Source organism: Cygnus olor, chromosome 2 (assembly GCF_009769625.2).
Source record: "Cygnus olor isolate bCygOlo1 chromosome 2, bCygOlo1.pri.v2, whole genome shotgun sequence".
NCBI lineage: Eukaryota > Metazoa > Chordata > Aves > Anseriformes > Anatidae > Cygnus > Cygnus olor.
Genome location: NC_049170.1, coordinates 99407750 through 99428897, shown reverse-complemented (window position 1 = coordinate 99428897; position 21148 = coordinate 99407750). Strand labels below are relative to the sequence as shown.

General features: G+C 38.5%; 1 protein-coding gene across 1 annotated transcript; it reads left to right on the top strand.

The window, feature by feature from the left end:
• Positions 1-1277: 1277 nt before the first annotated feature.
• On the top strand, positions 1278-19743 carry C2H18orf63 (chromosome 2 C18orf63 homolog; the record flags this gene model as incomplete). The annotated part of the gene is made up of 15 exons (XM_040549553.1): positions 1278-1618; positions 3588-3660; positions 5295-5464; positions 6170-6248; positions 6770-6826; positions 8259-8370; positions 9518-9559; positions 10579-10655; positions 12152-12261; positions 12902-12998; positions 13110-13195; positions 13751-13934; positions 15015-16079; positions 17347-17466; positions 19693-19743. Coding segments are annotated over exons 3-15 (2214 nt in total), but the record flags the coding sequence as incomplete, so codon positions are not given.
• Positions 19744-21148: the final 1405 nt, after the last annotated feature.

Here is a 21148-nt window from a genome sequence, read left to right as displayed (position 1 = left end):
TTAGCGAGGTGGCCGCGGCGGTGTTCACAGGGTCCTCCTACCCCGGCCCCAGGAGCGGTCGGCGCCCTCCCCTCCACACCACGTGACTCGGTCACGTGCATCGCACCAGCGGGAGGTGGCGGTTGGCGCCGCCCGTCCCGCCCCGTCACGCGCCCCGCTTCAGGCGGCCGGCGGCGCCATCTTGCTTCCCTCTGGGCGCTCTTCCGCGCACGGCGGGGCCGCGCCGCGGCGCTGAGGGAGAGCGGTGTGGTGTGGTGGTACTGCTCAGGTGGGCAGCTGGGCTCCGCCACAGCCGCTCTGTCACTACCCCTCCTCAAAGGGAAAGGGGGAGAAAATGTGATGGGAAGGGCTCAAGGGCTGAGATAAAAACGGGGAGATCACTCAATAATTACCATGACAGGCAAAACAGACTCAGCAAAGGGAGATCATATAATTTTATTGCCAATTACTAACAAGGTAGAGAAGTGTGAAACAAAAAAAATCTGAAAACATCATCCATCCACTCTCTTCCACCTCCTCCCCCCAAGCAGTGCAGGGGAATGGGGAATGGGCGCTGTGGTCAGTCTACAGCACTTGGTCTCTGCTGCTCCTTCGTGGTCCCTCTGACCCTGCTCCACGTGGGGTCTCTCCCATGGGATGCCGTCCTTCCCGAACTGAGCCTGCGGGGGCTGCCCACAAACAGCAGCTCGTCAAGCACTGGTCCCACACGGCTCTGTACCACGGGGTCCATTCCCCAGGAGCAAACTGCTCCAGCACGGGTCCCCCACAAGCGGCAGCTCCCCCCCAGACCACCTGCTCTTGTGTGGGCTCCTCTCCACAGGCTGCAGCTCTGGCCCAGGGCCTGCTCCTGCGGGGGCTCTCCATGGGCCTCAGCCTCCTCCAGGCCACATCCACCTGCTCCACCGGGGGCTCCTCCACAGGCTGCAGCGTGGAGATCTGCTCCATGTGGGACCCATGGGCTGCAGGGGAACAGCCTGCTCCACCAGGGGCCTCTCCACAGGCCGCAGGGGAACTTCTGGAGCACCTCTTCCTGTCCTTCTTTAGTGGTTTTGGTGTCTGCAGGTTTCTTTCTCTCACATTTTCTCACTCTTCTCTCCCAGCTTCTGTTGTGCAGCAGTTTTTTCCCTTTTCTTAAACCTGCTCTAACAGAGGCCCAAACAACATCCCTTACTGGCTCAGCTCTGGTCAGCAGCAGGTCCCTTTTGGAGCTGGCTGAAACTGGCCCTTATCTAACATGGGGCAGTTTCTGGATTCTTCTCACAGAAGCCACCCCTGCAGCTTCTCACTACCAACACCTTGCCACATAAACCCACTACAAGCAGTAGGGCCGACTCTGGAGCCTGGCCCAGCCTCCAACTGCAGGTGCTTCCTCATGGCAGTGCTCGATGCTTGCTGGCCCCTGTTCTGTGGTGCCGAGGGCACAGAGAGCAGCTCCTGCACCTCATGAGAACTTTCTTTAGCATGCCTCTCCCTGTTTTCCTTCAGTGTTATTTAAGCTAAAACCTCAGCCCCTTTGCTGTGGTGACAAATGTTTTTGGTGACTTTGCTTTCTTTTCGGCCCAGGGCAGCTCCCCTCACTGCGTTACCACCACTGAGGAATGTCATTCAGCAACTTCAGGTCAGCAGTACCCCAATTTACACTTTCCAGTATGAATACAGACTGTTTTTTGTTTGTCTGTTTGTTTGTTTGTTTTTAAGGAGCTTGTTTCCAGTGTAACTTAAGTGACATAAAGTTTACAGAATGTGACCTCAAGATCCATTTCCTGAAAGCTGAGGCTTAGCTAGTGGATTTGCGCTTGCGCTGGTGCTGTTGGTTATTTGCGTGCAGGACGTCATACTTCCTTGCTGAACACCAACTGATTTTCAGGTCCTGTCTCCAGTTTATTACAGTGAACCAAATGGGAAGAGTAACTGCAGTTCTCCACAGCTTTGTGTCATTTTCAGTTTTAATAAGGAGGCTCTTTATTCCATCATCCACGTCGATAATGAAAATAATAAATACTGCTTACAAATTCAGTGATTTGTCCTTCTACTTCGAATAAAAAACAGTGATAACCATTATCTGACTGAAGTTCATTTTAGCATGAGCTCAGTGTTGGTTTCAACATCATGTGCTATGATTACCAGCATCTAGAGATGTAATTTCTCCTACACACCTAAGACCTGTTACTTGAAAAGAAGGCAGTTGGGTTTATTTGATATGATTTCTATTTAATACGTCTGTAGTAAGTGGTACTTCTCTCTCTCTTTTACCTCTCCCCTGAAGGGACAAACCATTTATCAGCTCTCTGTCCCATTAGCTTTTATGATCACTGGGAAGGCTTAACTTATGCTGAATACAGTGAGTCATTCCCACAGGGGAGTTGTCCTCTAACAGCAAGCGAATCACTGGAGCACTGCAGCATGTGTTTTTACAGCATCTTTGCCACAAAAATCCCCAGATGGCCATTTAGAATTCTTTTAAGCATTAATGAAAGTTGAGGACCCAGCCTTTCTTTTCTATGTTTGCAATCTGAGAAGACTTTTTTTTTCACGTTCGTTTGAAAGGGTCCTTTGCCTTAAGCTACGGCTTTTAGAATTATCCAGTGAAGTTAAAATCTTGACTGGCATTTTACAGAACCATAGAATATCCCGAGTTGGAGGGAACCCACAAGGATGACTGAGTCCAACTCCTGGCTCCACACAGGACCACCGAAAAATCAGACCCAATGTCTGAGAGCATCGTCCAAATGCTCCTTGAACTCTGACAGGCTCGGTGCTGTGACCACTGCCCCGGGGAGCCTGTACCAGTGCCCGACCACCCTCTGGGTTTAGAACCTTTTCCTAACTCCCACCCTGACCCTCCCCTGTCCCAGCTCCATGCCGTTCCCTAGGGTCCTGTCACTGTCCCCAGAGAGCAGAGCTCAGCGCCTGCCCCTCCGCTCCCCTCGCGAGGGAGCTGCAGGCCGCCATGAGGCCTCCCCTCAGCCTGCTCTGCTCTGGGCTGAGCAAACCAAGGGACCTTCAGTTGCTCCTCACATGCTGTGTCCTCCAGACCCCTCATCATCTTTGTAGCCCTCCTTTGGACACTCTACGTTAGTTTTATGTCCTCATACTGTGGCTCCCAAACTGCACACAGCACTCATGGTGAGGCCACACCAGCGCAGAGCAGAGCAGGACAATCTCTTCCCCTGACCAGCTAGCAATGCCATGCCTGATGCACCCCAGGGTATGGCTGGCTGTTTTGTCTGCCAGGGCACACTTCTGGCTCATATTCAACTCGCTATTGACCAGAACCCACAGATCCCTTTCCATGAGAAAAGATCTCTCCAGCCTCTCATCCCCATTAAAAAAAATCTAGTTTTCATGATTGAAGGAAGAAACTTGAAAAGCATTTTCCTTTAAGGGGAAAAAAATCTTTAAAATTATGGTCGCAAAGAACTAATCTTTTGATTTTTCTAGAGTATGACTGAGATAAAGCTCTTTAATGTTTTACACTGTAAGCAATGCAAAGCAAAATCAGAACAGCAAAATTACCTTTGACATAGTTCCTCAAAAAGCTTCCAGTTCATCATTTTTTAGTCATGATTTACAAAATTGCTTTTCAGGTGAATACCTGGTGACTTCATAAAATTTGGGCAACAAAATTGCTTTATATTTATTCCTATCTTCACTGCTCTGGTAAGTCCATTTCAAAAAGGGTTTTCAGGTTTGGAAGTTGGTGGGAGATCTATTAAAACATCTGCTTTTGGTGTGCATTGCTTGTGCTGGCTTTGGATAACAACCAGATTTTCAACCTGCCTGTTTTTCTTTGCAACACTTTGATTGAGAATGCTGCTATAGTAAAGGGGTATATTTTCTTTGAATAATGAAATGTTAGTTGTTATTTTTTGGCATAAATATTCTAGTTCCTTTACACTGAGCCTGGCCTGTTCCGCAATACTTAGGCTTGTGCAGCAGGCATGCAACAACCAGGTAACAGCCATGACTTCATGTTACTCCCACTGACATGAAATTTGTTAGGGCTGCTGCATCCCACTCACAAGGTGTGGCCCACCAAAGGTGTTTGAAAGAACAAATCTATGGCAAGGAGGAAATTCTTGTCTCTGCTCAGCGTATAATCCTGAAATAGTCATTGCTCAGTTAAGGTGGTGTGAATCATTATGGAATGATAACAGTTTACACTGTCTGGTCCCTTAGTCTGCTTGAAGGAGAAATAGCAAGAAGGACTAAAAGGATCACATTCTCAGTCTGAACTTCTGGTTCTTCTGGTTCTCCTTTCCAGTGCTTTTAAGAAAATCCCCAAAATCACAGAGTTGCGGCATGTCTTTTCAGTGGCAAGGCAATCAACATACATGCGCTCTGTATTCTAACTTCTCGTAAAATAGCCAGTCACATTCATTTCAGGATAATGATTGTAGCTGAGCCCCAAACCGCCTCATACTCTTCCACAAATAATATAGTCAATAATTTCTATTACAATGTAAAGCTTAAGATGTGAGAGACAGCTTTGTTAGAACCACCATCTGTCTAATCACATTCCACTCCAAATACCAGGTATGTTGTCTTGATCTTTTGATAAATGTTAGAGTGTAACTAAAATTCTGACCAAGACAAATGTTGTTCTGCATACATTCCTCCTTTGAGAGCAAGAGTAGGAGAACAGGTTGTCTGTGATCATTATTAACCATGCAATGTGATTCTGGATTAGTACAGATTTCAGTATGATGTAAGGAGGTAATGCGTTCTACATAGACAAGAACATGGTGTTCACCTGACACTTGAGAAGAAAGGTGGTTTTAAGCAGAAAGTACACAAATCTCCTGTAACACCAAGAAGGGGGCCTGGTGTGGGAAGAAAGAAAAGATTTCCAGTGTGGATCCCTATTTCCATGGTTTTCATCCTCTCTACCAGACTGGCCACTGTCTTTGTGTGGCTTGAGGAGGATATCTCTGTTGAGCTCCTAACAATTAAAATTTCTTTTTGGGCAGGAGGGGATGAGTTTCACAGGGTTCCTCAGCTCTTGGATCCCTGATAGATCCCAGCCCAAACATGGACTCAGAAGAAGATGGAAAGGATGCTTTCATCCTTATCTTTACTCTGAATATTTTTTAATATATATATATGTGTATATTTAAAATATAATACATTGTTTATAACAAAAAGAGTCTGTTTCGGTCAACCAAATTATCTTATACTGCCTACCTAATCTTAATCAGAAGATAATTAACAGATTATTGGTTTACTTGATATCATATAAAGTTCTTTAAATAAATATCTGCCTTATGAGAATGAACTACATTTTTTATTTCAAGACCCAGGTGCTGTTCTGGGGAAATCAACAATATAACATGAATGACACAAGGCGTCAGTCTCTATTCTTCGTCAGTCTGCCAGAGCTACAAAAACTCTGTGCCACTACAATAACACTGAGTTCCCAGTTACCAGAAAGTGAGTCAAGGAGCACACAGATAAAAATGTGCAGGTGAAGAACGCTGAGGATTATTATTTTCAGAAGCTGCTAGTGGTTGCTATTCAAAGATTTTATTAGTACTACTAGAGTTAACTGTAATATAATTAGTAGTAAACACTATAAAATTGTTCAGAGTAATTTAAGTCGTTGGTGGGGGACTTGCTGGCTATTGGGAAAAGAAACAACCCTTTCTATTATGTTTTTAAATGTCATCATCTAAAACTAACAAGACCACCTGCTTGGAACTGATAAACAGTTAAAATTGTTTTCTGTTAACATGCAAATTTGGATTGCTTTACAGCATCCAAATTTTTGCTATTGAGCCAAATCAGTAGCATCTTTTGAGCTATCGTAAACGCTTTATGTAGGTTGAGAGTGAGTGAACAGAATACTCAAAAAGAGTATGTAGTCTACTCAGTGCTCACAAAGCATAATGTCATTCCCTGTGATAGTAAAGGGAAGAAATGAGAAATTCTGCCGAATCGAATGCTTTTGGACCAATCTGCTAGTTTGCCTAAGGCCTGTAGATTACGTTTTAGACCCGTTGTGAGTGGGTTAAGAGCAAGTGACTTGGACTAGTCTAACATACTATACTGAACCACCAAAAACTGATTAAAAATGGAATGTATTTTGTTTGAAAGGGTAAGGAAAAGAAATGTAGGCTGAGAGAATCAAGTATGGAAGTTTATTGTTGATTTTTTTCTGCCTTCTTTGTAGACAGTTATTATTCCTGTATCAAGACATCCTTTCTGCACCAGTTATTGGAACACTGAACCAAATTTCAGTTGTAATGGCGGTCAGTAATCACTCTGCAAATAAGCATATGTAGTTACATGTAATGTATGCTTCTTTTAAAAAAGCGTGCTTTTTTTGAGGACAAAGGATAAGTAAAATTACATAATTTGAAGCAAACTTTTACTCGTATGCCTTAGTGATGTAGATGACAGCTTAGGTCATTTTTTCTTCTGACAAAATGACCTTTTCAGATGGTGAACCTTTTGTGGAACAGAACGGATTCAGTAAGATGCCACTCAGTTCACAATGAGATCAGCAGGGGCAGCTTCCGCCATTTTGATTTGGGCAGTCTTTTGCTTGCTTGGTAATATATCTTTACCTGGAAATGAGATTACATTATGACAAATGCCTTGAACTTATTTTACCTATCATTCTCCTTTAAAATAACAGGATTTGGTATTTTCTTTAAGTATTCCTCAGTATGTTTTTCTGAAGTAGAGACACTGATGGACCAAAATTTACTTTATGATTTGATAAAACACCCCTTAATTTCAGACACTTGGATTCTATTTATTTTTTTAGATACCATTTTACAAATCAGGAATATGTCAAGCCTATATAGAGAGACAAGGAGCTACCGTAAGTGCTGAAAGGTGTCACATTTCTTCAGATTGTTATATATTTCTGATTGTTGTACCAGAGATGGGTACTTTTCATAGGGCTTGCAATTTGCTCTGCAAGTTTCAGGGTGAAAAAAAAATCTGTCCTACAGACAAAATGTCTCTTCTGAATCTGGGTATAGGAAGTATACTTCATCAGAGTCAAAAGTTTAAAAAAAATCTTCCTGCTATATTTCATTAGATTCCTCTGCTGGATTGGAGTCCTGATCCTGTTCAGGAGCATAAATATTTGACCTCGAGGCAAAGACAGACCTGCCAAAGAGAGACCAAAGGGCTCCCTGGCGGGTGTAATCCCATTTTTCTGTGTCCTATAGGTCCCATGGGTGAGGGTGTTCAGAGAGCTGAACTATCTCCCCATTCACATTTTGTTTCTGTCCAACCCATATAGGATTGTTTCAAAGAAACAAAACAAAACAAAACAATAAAAAAAAAGAGTAGAAATGGAAACGAAGAGCTTAACAACTTTTGGTTTTAGACCATTTTTCATATGCTTTACTATCTTGTATGCAATGTTTGAGGGGTTGATGAATGTATGGATGGGTGTACTAAAACTGCTAAGCCAAAAAAAAAAAAAAAAACCTGATTGCAATCAAAGCCAGTAGCTCTGGTGATTTATTTGCACAACCATTTGGATGTTTTCTCGTGGTTCCCAGAAGTGTGAATGCATCTCTGCTTTTTTAAGATGTACTGTTCAAATATGGTTGCCTCACAGAACTGTTTTATGTACATTTGTGTAACTGACCTGTCATGGTTAGATTTTCCAACATCACCATATGTGTAGTAATACCTATATTTAATAACCATAAGCTGCAAGCAGATCCTTGCAGAATCTCATTAGAAACCTCTTGAAAGTGTACTATTTAGATCTTTTTAAACCCCCCCCCCTTTTTTTTTTTTTTTTATTTTGCTAAACATCAACAGCAGGCTATACAGGACAGAGTCAAATAGACAAGTAGTACTGCTAGATGAACAAAGCTACATTCACATGTTATTCCTGTGATTGCAAGTGAATGTCTCTGGTCTTGAGTTTGACAGTTGAGTTAATATATGTACATTTGGGACGCTGTGGCTATTATCTGGAAAGAGATGCATACCTAGTAGAATATTTTGTATACTTCAGCTAGTCTTTACCCCAGTTCTTTTATCAGCCCTATGAAACATCAAATGAATTGTAGCACACCTTACTCTGATGACCCATGAAATCTAAATGCCTACATTGAATATTGTGCTAACTGTCGTTTGTAGCTGTGTAGATGAAAAGTAAAGATGTGTAACACTGGGATTTGGCTCCAAGATACAGTAGCAGTATCTTTGGTAAAACTTCCACTGGAGCCTTTACAAAAATGTCTTGAATGATTAATGTGTGATTTTTCCTTTCTCACTGATGTTAGCTGGAAGAACCACAAAGAGTTAGTCCAACTATTCTCCAAAGCTGCCTCTCCTACACGCTTACAGCCAGACTTGCACCCATGTGGAACAAGGCTGGTCATCTCTTGGTGCAAGGTATTTGATTCACCTGGGCCAGGGATCAGACATTTAATTTTCAGTTCTTTATTATCGCATTTATTTTCCTAATTTAATTTCCATATTAATAATTTCCATAATTATTTCATTATTCTATTTTTTATTTGATTGCATTTTTATTGTTTCTTTATCCAAGTTAACAGTCTGAAAGGACGTATCATTCACTTTTGCACTTCCTTATCCTGTTATTTGTAATAGACAAAATATTTATTTCAACTGAATGCAACATACCAGACTGATCATTTCCAAACCAAATATTGTCGGACAGTAAATGTCTTCTAAAAACTCGGCCTGTTTTTCAAATTCATGCTTTCATCAGTGGCTCTTCTGTACTTAGTTTGCATGCTTTTCCAATACAGAAATGTTTTTCTGTCAGACCATCTCCTTTTACCAAGCTCTGTCTTTTTATTTAGAAGTTCCTTTGCCTAATATCTCTACACTAACTCCTATCTAGGGTAATTGTGAATTACGAAAGTATGGAAAAATATGCCTTTCAGATACTGTGGTGTACTCTTACTAATTCAAAATATACACTGAGAAAAGTGCATGTTGACTTATTTCCGGTCACAATATTAGCAGTGTTTTTGTTTTCAGTGGCTTCAAAACCTATAGTTTTTTGAATGAAATCAACTTATTCAGGAATAACAGCTAGAAGTAGAAGGCTAGATGGTTGCTGATATAAAACTGGCTTCAGGGAAACACTGACTAACAGCAATGTGCGCCTGGTGCATACAGCTTGTCTAATCATATCTATGCTAAATCTGGGCAAAACTCACGATAGATGGTAAAATATGCAGTAATACTACACAGGTTTGCTTTTGAGCTTGAGAAATGTATTAACTGTTAGTCAATTAAAATAATTCTATATATTTCTCCATTTTGGGGGAGAAAAAATTATGTATAAATTTTTGTCCATTAATATACTTTCATATATCTTTCTTTTATTTAAGATGCAAATGAGTCAGTGAAAATTTAATTGACGTGGAGGGTTTCTCTCTCTTTAAAGGGACAAACTTTTCATCACTCTTGACCCAAATGAAATTATGTGATTTCTCCATTTTTTGCATAAGGACATCAGGCATATATATAGTTTAGAAAATAATGTTTATCTATTTTATTTATTAAGGTAAAGATTTTTTGTCTCGTACAGGAAGGCAAAATGCAGTGGGTAAGTACAGTTTTCTGTTAGTGGTAAGCCTGTGTGAGCAAGGTGTGATTATATGAACTCATGATTGAAATACTGTCATGATCTTCATATTATCAACACAATGCCTTTTGGTTTTCATTCTGAAATAATCTCAGTCAAGTTAGACTTGATGGCAGATGATTCTTTGTATGTAATAGTTGTCAGCTCAACTGCACCCTTGAAAAATTACCCCCCCCAAAAAAAAAAAAAAAGAAAAAAGGTAATCTTCCTACTATTAATCTATGGCCATAGATTGAAACTTAACATTAAAACATTATGGTTATTACAATTAAATGCACTTGCCTAAAATTACAAGTCTTGCAAGTGATGTGGAAGCCCGATGATAATAGATAGGAAAATGAACTAAACTGACTGTACAATGTTTCTTGTTTGCAAAATTGAAGTCACAAAGCACACTGCTTAGCTATTGCAGAAAATACAAAATTAAATTTATATTTATACTTCCAGTATAAAAATTAAAGATTACATTTTGGGATATTGAAGTCTACATTTGCAACAGGACTATATATTCAGGAATTTAATGCATTCAGTCCCCATGTTACAGCTTACTCAACACTGGGTGAATATTCTAGAGAGGCATCAATAAGTGCTTTCTCATAGATATTGACCATTTTTGGATGTGTAATACTGGCTTTGATGACTGAATACAGCTGATGGTTATTTTTATATTAACTACATTTGCTTTGAAAATGGGTATTTTTTTATCAAGTGTATAGGTTTCAAGCATCCAGTTGCATGGACAGCCATGAGATCCATACACCTCACCTTCATGTGGAGGTGTAGGGATTGTAACTGATTATTTTTATTTTTTCCACAGTTAAAATACAATTATTTTTTATTTTCATGCTTAGGAAGTCTTGCGTTTTGATTTTCAAACTCAGCATTTTGACTAGCAGTTATTTTAAATAAACATTTGGTTTAGCTTTCTAACAGATGTATTATAGTTCAAAACAAGTCTTTGGACTTCTTTTTTATTTTAGTTCTAGACCTCAATGTATCAGAGACACAGCTTTGCATCAGTGTGGAGGCTTGCTCAATTCGGTTACCACCCCCTGAGGTATAAAACAGTTGCATTTTCTGTGACTGTATTTGTCATACTAAACTTTATTTTCTTTTCTGTAAGGTGCCATTCTATTAGTGTGATGGGGAGAAAAGTGCTTATTTCTGATTGTGTTAAGACAGTAATCACAGTCTGATTTTTGGGTGGTCCTTTGGGGACCCAGGAGTTGGACTCGATGATCCTTGTGGGCCCCTTCCAACTTGGGATATTCTATGATTCTATTGACCATATACACCTGTTCTAAGTGCATAACATCTCTATTTTACCTTTATTGATGCATTCTAGGAAGCATACCAAACGTCTTTGTAAAACAGATTCTATACTACTTAAAATACCTCTTGAAAAATCCTAGCAGATTATAGAAGTGAGCTGTATTTATGCTTCTAGAGTTCCTTCTAGCAGTGTTTTCTAGAAGGCATTCACAGTCTCACTGTAATACACAAGCAGTTTTGAGTAACTTCTTAAAAGCGAAGCTGCAGGTAAGTTGTCAGCACTGTGTGTAAGGTCCCTGGGTATATTTTTTTCTGTAATTTCCTTCATTTTCTCTGCAGCTGCCAAAATACAGGAGCAGCCTGTACCATGCAGCTAGTGAACATAATTAATAAATTAATAAATCATAGTTGAGGTTAAAAAATGGCCGTCCTTTCTGACAGCCATGTCACCTTTGTTGATAAGTTCATGCATACAGGGGCATATTTGTCAGGCTTGTTGGTTTCTTTCCAAAATTAGTATCTCAAATCCTAACTCTTCGTTTTTAGAACAGAAAAATAAGATTTATTTTGTGAGCTAGTTGGACAGCATAAGTATTAAAGCTGTCTTTATGAATCCAATTCTAAAATGACACAAAGTAATAATAGAAGTGATCACGGTGTGACTTCATTATCAGTTTGACCATTTACATACTTTTCTAAAACAGAAATGGCTAGATATTCTTGTCAAGGAATAAATGCAAGCCTTGATAGACCATAGAAAGAGAAATCTCTGTTTGATTGGCTCTGACAGTCAATTTTTTCCTTTGTGAAAAAGTATGGTGTTTTGTGACTTCTCACAGGGTGAAGCTACATGTCTCATTAATTCTGTTGCTGGGATCCTTGCACTTGATTAGGAAGGGGGGCCTACGCAGTTACTAGACTGTCAAACATGAGTTTCTGGGTTGAATTTAAAAAAAATGCATAAAAGTGAGACAGTTCTAGTTTGGGAAATTTGTTCTGTACTGTTATTTATTAAAGCACTTAAATTTTAAATCTCACTCATTTAAGTAGCCTTTAAACCTTGTACTTACGTAACTTTGGGCAGTGTAGGCTCTAGCATAAGATAGTGTGCAATTTGATAATGAGATATCTTATGAAATAAGCAGGCTGTGAGTCCTGATAGTAGAATAATAATGTATAAGCTTCACTGTATTGTGATATACAATTCTTTTTGAAATTTTAAGTTTTGTACTGCTATGGAGATATTTGCAAATACTTTTTTTTTTTTTTTCCTGTTTTAAGCTGGAAGATTTTGATATTTCAGCAAACACCATAAAGCTGTTTGACAGCAATCAAAATACAGTTATTCACAGACACTCCATATTAACTAACTGGTGCTATGTTTTGCCAAGGTAGGCATCTGTTTAAATTCCAGCAGAAGTAAACATTTCCTGGAATATATGACATGCAAATTGCAAATTCAGTGCTAGTGATAAGAACACATCTGTTTTATAGACCATTTTACGTTCAGGAAGTTTTCTTTTACTTTTAGGTTTCAATGTTACGGAAAATGTGAAAGAAAAGTTAGTGAATCATAAATTATGCACCTAAGTATCATTTCAGTTTTAGTAAGCTCTTTGCTAATGTGACACGTAAAAATGTTACTTGTCCTCAAGTATAATTATAGCAGAAAGAGTCAATTTAAAGAAAAAAATAATCATCTTTGCCACAAACTCTCTCTATTTTCACCTGTGATTTTCATCACAACTGTATCAGATGTAATGATATATTTTCTTTTGTTCTGTACTCACTGGTAGTGAGCATTACGGATGAGACAAATCAGACTGGTAGGTTCCAAGCTCTTTTCCATACTTCAGCAAACATCACTATTGTTTTATCATAAACAGTGTGAGCTAAAGATGTTAGCTCTCCTAACCTAATAATAATACATTCAATGCCAAAAATAAGATTTATTTTTTTAAGAAGTCCAGTGTATTTTCAGATGAATTTTAAGACATCCTATGTAAACATCTCTTCTTTACCTATGCACAGCATGAAAATGGGTCAGATCATAAACATCAGCCGTGTAATTCCTCCAGAATCTCCTTTCCATTCATATAAGGAATTTCAGATGCACTGGAAGAATCTGGTAAAAACAACATACACTGTTAATGTATTTTCCCTCCCTTCTTTGTGTATATTGAATTTATATTTGTAATACTCATTTCTGAGTGTTCTTTAGTGTTTGTTTGTTTTTTAGTATGGATATATGCTTCCAGAGGATCTTGAAGAGAGAAAAATATACCTGAGTGTTTACTTCAAGCCGATAGGGGAAAGGTTCTTTACGTATCCTTTGCAAATATTTTTGTTATATGTCCTCTACTACTATCTAAGACCTAACTTCTCATTTTTGAATACACCACATTTTCTTCTTCCATAATTTCATAGATGTCAGTGGAATTGTTTCATTAGACAAATTGGAACAAAGTATTTATTCAGGTCTGTCTGTCGCAGTGTTGAGTAATAGTAAGATGATACCACTATAAATGGTGGCGTAAAAGGAACAGTTAAATTAATACCATGCATTGTTCCTGTAAAAATATGTCCAGCAAAGATTCATTTTAAAGATAATTTTCCTGGTAGGAAATACTTGACTGAAGATTACCTATACTGAGTAATCTTTATTGCAGTAGATGTAGCATGGTATAAACATATTCTGTGATTCTGTGATTCTGTGATATTGAAGTCCTGTGACTTTATAAGTTTCAGCCCCTTAAGAAAGTAAATGATTTTGGTCACCTTTTTGAAAAATCTTTAGACACATCTTTAGTTCCCAAGGAGGAAGATTCGTAATTGTAGAAATGTAAAGAACTGTGTTATGTATCCCTGAACGCTATTCAGCTACCCTCTAAGTTGCATTCGAAGTCAACCAGTGCAGTATTTTGCTAGAATGGATTCAGAAAGTGTGTTGAACTCTTTTCTTTCTGATCTGAAGTGTAAGTTTTCACATCTATGTGGATTTCCAGTAAAGATGACAAGCAAAGCACTTTATGCTACCCAGGAACTCTCCAGGGCTCCAGTGCGTGTAAGGTTTTTTTTAATAAACATACTAATGACAGGTAGTCTGTTCATGGTATGAAGTAATCTTTATCATAGTCAGAACCCAGTAATGGCATGGAGGTATACTTTTCACAATTACAAATTCTCTTTTTCTTAGTAAATGTGTAATCTGGTATATATTTCTATTTGACACTGTTATATCGTTGTTCCCATGATAAACGCATTTTTTTAAAAGTTGGAGTTAGTATTATAGTATTAATTAGTTGCTGTCAGTTTGTGCTGTTCTGTTGTCCTTATTTTGCAGTTGGGTTTCCAGAACTTTCTAGCACCTCTTCCATAAAAATGATACTTAAAAAATGGTTTGTAATTTATTTTTAAAAAGCAAACTGAGAAAGGGATAAAATTGAATGGATTTAGGCATTTAAAAGCACTAAAACTGTAAGATTTATTCTGTGGAGTAAAGGAAAGGAGGCAAGCAATCACAATGCCTGTAATTTGAGGTTTTAGCAAAGGCTGAGACTCAAATTTCTTTGGTAGTAGTGTGTAAATGGAGAAGTAAAGTAATTAATTCTGAACAAAGAATACTGACAGAAATTGCAGAGATTCTGAAATGGTATAATCCTCTTTGAAAACACAGTTCCTGTTTATGGCTCTTCTGTGATCAAAGCTAAAATGGCTCCTCCTTGTCTTCTGCAGTTTTTATAGATATCCAGACTCTCTTTTGCTTGGAATGTCCTTAGAAGGCTTAAAAGACAAGGAGTACTGTCAGAAAAACTCTCTTTGCAGACCCCCCCTTAAAAGGGCATTACCCAGCTGGAAAGCACTAAACCAAGATAATGGCTGTAATTTAAGTCTTTCCTTCTGAGAAATATGATATTCCAGCATAGTTTATAAACAAACAACTGGGGGAGGAGAAAACAAATCTTCACTTATAATGACAACAAAATACTGTTTAAAATACAGATTGCTCTAACTCAAAATGGGAATGTATATAGTTATATATTGTGGTATGTATCAGGTATATATCATAAAGTGATGCATTAGGTGTCACTATCAGATTTTTAAATCCAGTTCATTCGATTTAACAACTCTTGTTGTATTGCAGGAAATAAAATCTAAGCATATGAAATTGGCTGATGAGATGGTCTGTGTAGTATCTCTAACCCAGGCTCCTCCAAAGAAACAGACTTTACCTAGCGTTTCTTCACCACGCAGTACAGAAAATAGCCACTGGATGGAGCGTTTGATCAAAGAGCCAAAACCACATATTTTTTCGAGCAGCAGAAGTATGGAAAAGGTTAGCGTTGAAGTAAAAGAGCAATCAATGAATCAGAGGCAAATATCAGGAGTATCAAATTTACCAGTTCTGAAATCCTTAGGAATGCCTGTAAGTTCAGCCTTTGAATTCCCCCCCCAAAAAGTCAACAAAATTATACCAATTTTCAAAGGAAAGTTAATGCAAATGAATGGAAAGACTACAAATCAAATTGATGGGAAGAAAAGAAAAAATGCTGAAAGACATTCACCAGTAAAAAATATGGGTGCTTCCTCTTCTGCGTTGACTGTTTGCAAGTCCAGCATAACTCAAGTTTACAAACCTGTTCAAAATATGCCAGGCAAAATTCCTACCCACAGCAGCTTTATTCAGATAATGACTGAGAAAGCATACGTAAAACAAGGTGTATCTGTATTTCAGTGGAAAAGAGAGTCTGGTGGACAAATGAATACTTCTGTTTATTCTGATAACTCAGCTGCAGGTCACACTTCAAGTGAAGTGAGTCACAATAAGGCAAACTCTCCTTCCTTTCTGAAGAACGTTGGGCCAGTGCTTTCGAAATCTAACATCAGTCCGAGCCTGAATACATATGCATCTATTACTTCTAGTTCAAGAAGGGGAAAAATGTTAGCAAGCCAAAATACCACACAAGTTCTAGAGAAACAACACCAGTCAAAGAAAATACATTTGCAGATTTGTAGATTAGATGATGGAATGACAAATTGCAATTTATCACAGCAACAAACAAATGAAGGACCAGGGTTAAATATTCACAAATCCATCTTAAATGATAAAGTGTGCATCGCCAAAAATGATGAAAGTAAAGCATCTTGCAATTCTAAGGATTGTATTGCTAAAACAACCTGTCTTCATTCCAGACCTAACTCTGAACAGGTACAGTAAATAACGCTCACTCTCACTGGTTCTCACAAATTCCATATATTCTAAAACAACAATAAGCAACAAAGAGTGTGACTTTCATGATGCTCTACCAACATTCTCAATATAGTTTTCTAAAATTTGTACCATATATATTAATGTTTTCAGCCACTGCTGGTTTTTTTTGTTTGTTTTGTTTTGTTTTGTTTTTTCCTGAAAGGGATGATTTACTTTGTCCTCTGAGATACACACTTTTTTATTTGGGACTTTTAAGGTGGGATAATTACTTTTAATTTCTTTAAAAGAAGGAAATTAAGCTTATCAAGATTAAACTATCAGCTTGTCAAGATTTGTGTAAGGGTAGTATGGTAAATTTTTTTGTGTTCATTCTGTCTTCATACAAAACCTGATTGCAGTGCATATAGACAAACATGGAAGATTTTGCAAATACAAGTTTAATCAAAGTTTAACTAAAATCAGAAGTTGCAACAGGAAGATTTCCTACTGGGCATAGTAGATGATCTTTAAAGGTCCCTTCCAATCCCTAACATTCTGTGATTCTTTGGGCATAAGGAAAAAAATCTTCAGAGTGAGAGTGGTTAAGCACAGGAACAATTTGCATGGAGAAATAGCAGAATTGTTACCCATTCAGATTCTCAGAATGTGACTGGGTGAGAGCCAAAGCAATGTGATCTAACTTTGAAGTTATCTCTGTTTTGAGTAAAAGTTACAACTAGATGACCTCCAGGCATCCTTTATAGCCTAATTTTTCTATGATTCTGACTGCATTTTAATAAAATTAGTAGCTGAGCTGATTTCAGTGCAATTTTTATGAGGATGATGTCCCACAGATTGAGCATATGGGTGCAAATGTGTTGTGTTTATCACTGTCTTCACCTATAAAGTGTAATTTTATTTATTTATGTAATTCATCTCAACTTTGTGTTATTAGCGCATCTTTTGCCATTCCATGAGCGCAGCCCTTCAGTTGTGTTAGTTCCTAAATGCCAAATGATCTGGAATTAAACAGCATAAGATTATTACCATCTGACAGTCACAGATTAGCTTTTAGAGTGTGAAAACACGAAGCAGTTGCTACATGGGATAAATAAGGTTATCAAGATGATGCCTGGGTTGAGGAGCAATGAGGTTATCTGTATAAATCATGTTGGTGTTAGTGGTGATAGAAATTACAGATCGGGATGTGTTGTGTTGATAAGATCTGATAGACAAGATACTGTGGTTTTTTTACTCATAAAGGTACAAATGTCTCTATTTTAAGATGTTTACAGGAAAAGAGAATCTGAGATGTGATGAAACACTGGCTTCAAAACTGACTTACTCAATGAAGGAGAGCAACATGGAAGCATCAGTAAAGAAAGGTTGTGCCAGAAGGAGACAGGTAAAAAAAAAAACCACCACACGTACACCCCTTAGCCCAGGCTACGAGGACTTGAATTAAAAGATAAAAAGGAAAATGTAAGTGTTATTGTTTTATCATGTTCCACTTAAAGTAGGAGAATCAAGAAATATTTTTGAGCCCACTCTGGGTGAAATTAACCTTAACCATCAGTTATGTTAATATTACTTCAAACATGCATCTAAAATGTTTGTCTCCTGCAAAAGGTAATACTAAAATGAAAGCATTCAATGATGGTATGTAAAGTAAATATGCTTCTGAAGCAGATTTTCTGATTCTACAGAAAACAGTTTGATTCTCTCTAATTGAATTATGGGCATTCTCATTGGCTATGTAAATATCTCATCTTCAGAACTTGAATTCAGCATTATTCGGTAGAAATGAGCTCTTAAAGGCTATTTGTAATTCAGTGTGGGATTTTAATTTTTTAAATTAAAAAACAAAATCTTAATTTTTAAATATATTTCAGTTGTTACTGTATTACTAACAAGAGCCAACAGCAGCAATTAAATAAGTTCTTAATACCAATTGGATTTTTTTTATGCCTTTTCCCCTGGATTCTGCTCTAATGTTGTGTGATGTAGTATGTACTTCTAAATTCCTCCTCAAAATATTTTTTCTGTGTTTCTTAAGTATTGCTTTTACCTATCTCTAGGCTTCATTTCTGTTTCTCAATATCAGGTCTTTAAAACTCAGTTATATCATCAGTCATCTCTTCCTCCTTACAACCACATTCTTAATGTTTTTACTACCTAGAAATGTGGCAGTTTAGTAAAGAAAGGGTCCTACATCTCCAAAGCTCAGTAGAGTTGTATTTTCTTATACAGATATGTAGATATTAGTTGTGCTAATAGCCAACTGAACATACTGTGCAATTACTTTACAAAATAAGGCAGAAGGAGGAAAAGTTACATTTTACTCCCTTTCCACCCAGATTCCCTTGCCTTTCATGTTTTATCTCAAGCAATCCCATGACCGTTCGAGGTCTCGTTACCCATGCTCAATATGAATTGCACATGGTACAATATATAAACTTGTCAAACCTATTCCTAAATTGGGCACATACTTAAGAGTATGTGCCCATCATCAGATTATTCCACTTAATTTGCATTTGTTAACATTAGATTTGATTTGCCATCTTTTTGTTTTGTTACGTTTTTCAAGCCAAATGGGACAATTCTGGGGGATTTTAATGGTGATTAAAAAAGCACAGTCCTGCTGTGAGTGCAGTTCAAATGGCCGGTAGAGCAGCCCCAAGGGCCTGCAGCAGGAACAGGGAAGCACCCTAGAGCTCAGGCTGCAGCAGGGACAAGAAGAGGTGGTTTGGGGGACACCGCCCAGCTGCTCTGAGCTGGCCCAGGCCAACTGCAGCTGGGACAAGCCCTTTCACAGCGCCACAGCTGTGTCACTGCGGATGCTACAGCAGCCAGGAGTCATTCTCTCTCTCTCATACACACACACATACACAAAAAAGCCAACTAAAAATCAGCCATCACGTAAAAATAGCTGTGGATATAAGAATCACAACCCCACGTGTCTGACTACTAAAGAGGGACTTAGACCATAATACGAATGAAGTTCTGGAGGCCTTTGCCTGCGACTGCAGGTGACCAACCTCAGCCCCACCAGGGGGTGTAAGCACAGGGCTAGCTCAGCCTGGGCAGGCTGGACAAGCACAGAGCTTGTAGCAGGGCTTATAGCAGCCCTGCTGAGGTGGGGAAGGGGCACTGTCCTGTCCTAGTCATGAGTCACAAGTGCCCAGCGCTGTTCCTCCCTCTCCAAGCAGGCTGCGAGTAGTGCAGGTACCAACCTGAGCCCTCCCAGCTGCTATAGGGAAGTGGCAGGAGGTGACAAGTCCTCGCTGGCTGCCTGCCACACCGCCAGTGCAGCACTGCTGCTGCTGGCACCATGTGAGGTGGATGCACAGCTCTAGGGAAGCCTCAGCTGGAGCCTCAGGAGCAGGAAAAGAACTTGACTGGGCAGGGATGGACTCTTAAGTGCTCATTAGTCTGATTCCTCCTCTGTCCAGATGAAAATATAAGTGTTAAAGGGGATAGTAATAGTGTAGTGGGGACACTGCTGAACACTGCATTCAGCCGAACCTTTCACTCAGAAGCTACTTTTTAGTTGAGCTGCTAGCTTAGTATTACTACTTTGCTTTCCTGTTGTTTTGTTGTTGTTGTTGTTGTTTGTTTGTTTTGTTAACAGAAAGAAGAAGGTTCCTCAAAACTAAAGAAAGTCAAAAGAAATAAGCCTTCTATTTAGGACGTAATGGAGTACTGAAAGAAAACTCTCGGTATGCTCATTACAAAGTTAAAAAGAGTTTTCTCTTTGTTAAAGTAACTGCACGTCTATAATAGCTCCTTGTATTCATATGGATTCTGATAATGATATCAAATGTCTCCAGAGGAATCACTTTACTAAACAAATAGCTTCTAGAGCAAAATAAGAAGGTAACAGAAACCAGGATTCTTGGTTTCTTTGGACACTAGCAGATAAAGCTTTGCTTTTTTTGTGAAACAAGCAATGTTAAATACGAAGGTATCTTGTACTTAGTCGTACTGAGAACTTGGCTTCAACTTGTACTTTGATTGGCTCATTTTCTTTTAGACTAAAATTAATCTTTTTTCCTTTTTTTTTTTTTCTGCTGATTTTCATTTGAACCCGAGCTAAAGTTAAAACCATAAACCATTAAAGTGAAGCTTTGTATATTATTTAATATCATTATATGCAATAGTGTGGCTAGATGCTTTTGTGGTGCCAAGATCTAATCCAAGGACGAAATGGCCCATTGTGCAAAATGAATGAAAATTAGTTTTGTGGCCAGATATTTGAACCCACAGCCTAGATGGTTGTTGATAACTGTCTTGCAGGATAGAACAAGCTTTTGCATTGAATATTCCTTTGAATATTAAGGATATATATAGCATATGAAAACCGCTACTTTTATTGATCTCTTTGCCTATTGCACATTACCAGGAGTAAAATATGCTGGAAGCAGTAGCCTTTGCAGTTAACTGTTTCAGAAATAATTAGAAGTGTATTTCCTCAGAAAAAAATACTGGTGTAAACACAATGATCACACAGACACAACAGCATGAAAATATACATTATACAAAACAAATAGAAAAATGCAACTATAAAGAAGCAAAATATAAAATGCATGTCTTTTAACTGGCTTTTGGCTTCAGCATAAGTGATAACGTGCCTAGTAGCTTAGCATGCGTTTTTGTCTCAGAGCTATACTTTATGTCCTTCCATTCTTTGCATAGATAAATTTCCTCAGAGGAACATATATATCCATTGTATATCAGTTGTTCCCCCAGTCTCTGGGGAAGGACATATTCAAAATAGCAGAGCTGAAGTTCCCAAGCCAATCGTCTACAGAACTCTTCCTGTAGCTCTACCCTTGTGTTGTAAAATGATACAGACCTTTGGTTTTAGTTGACAAATTCCATTTAGCAAATGAGAAGCTAAAAATTCATCAGCTATAGTAACAATAATATTATTTTACATGAAAGTAATTGCTGCTTTTGCTGTAAGGATACTATATGAACACAAGAGGAAGGCAGGGGATCCGCAAACTGGAGTTAAGTAAAATACTCAGTATTTTTTTCTATAAGGGCTAGAGCTCTATTAGACTGTTTCTTCTAAAATGTGGATT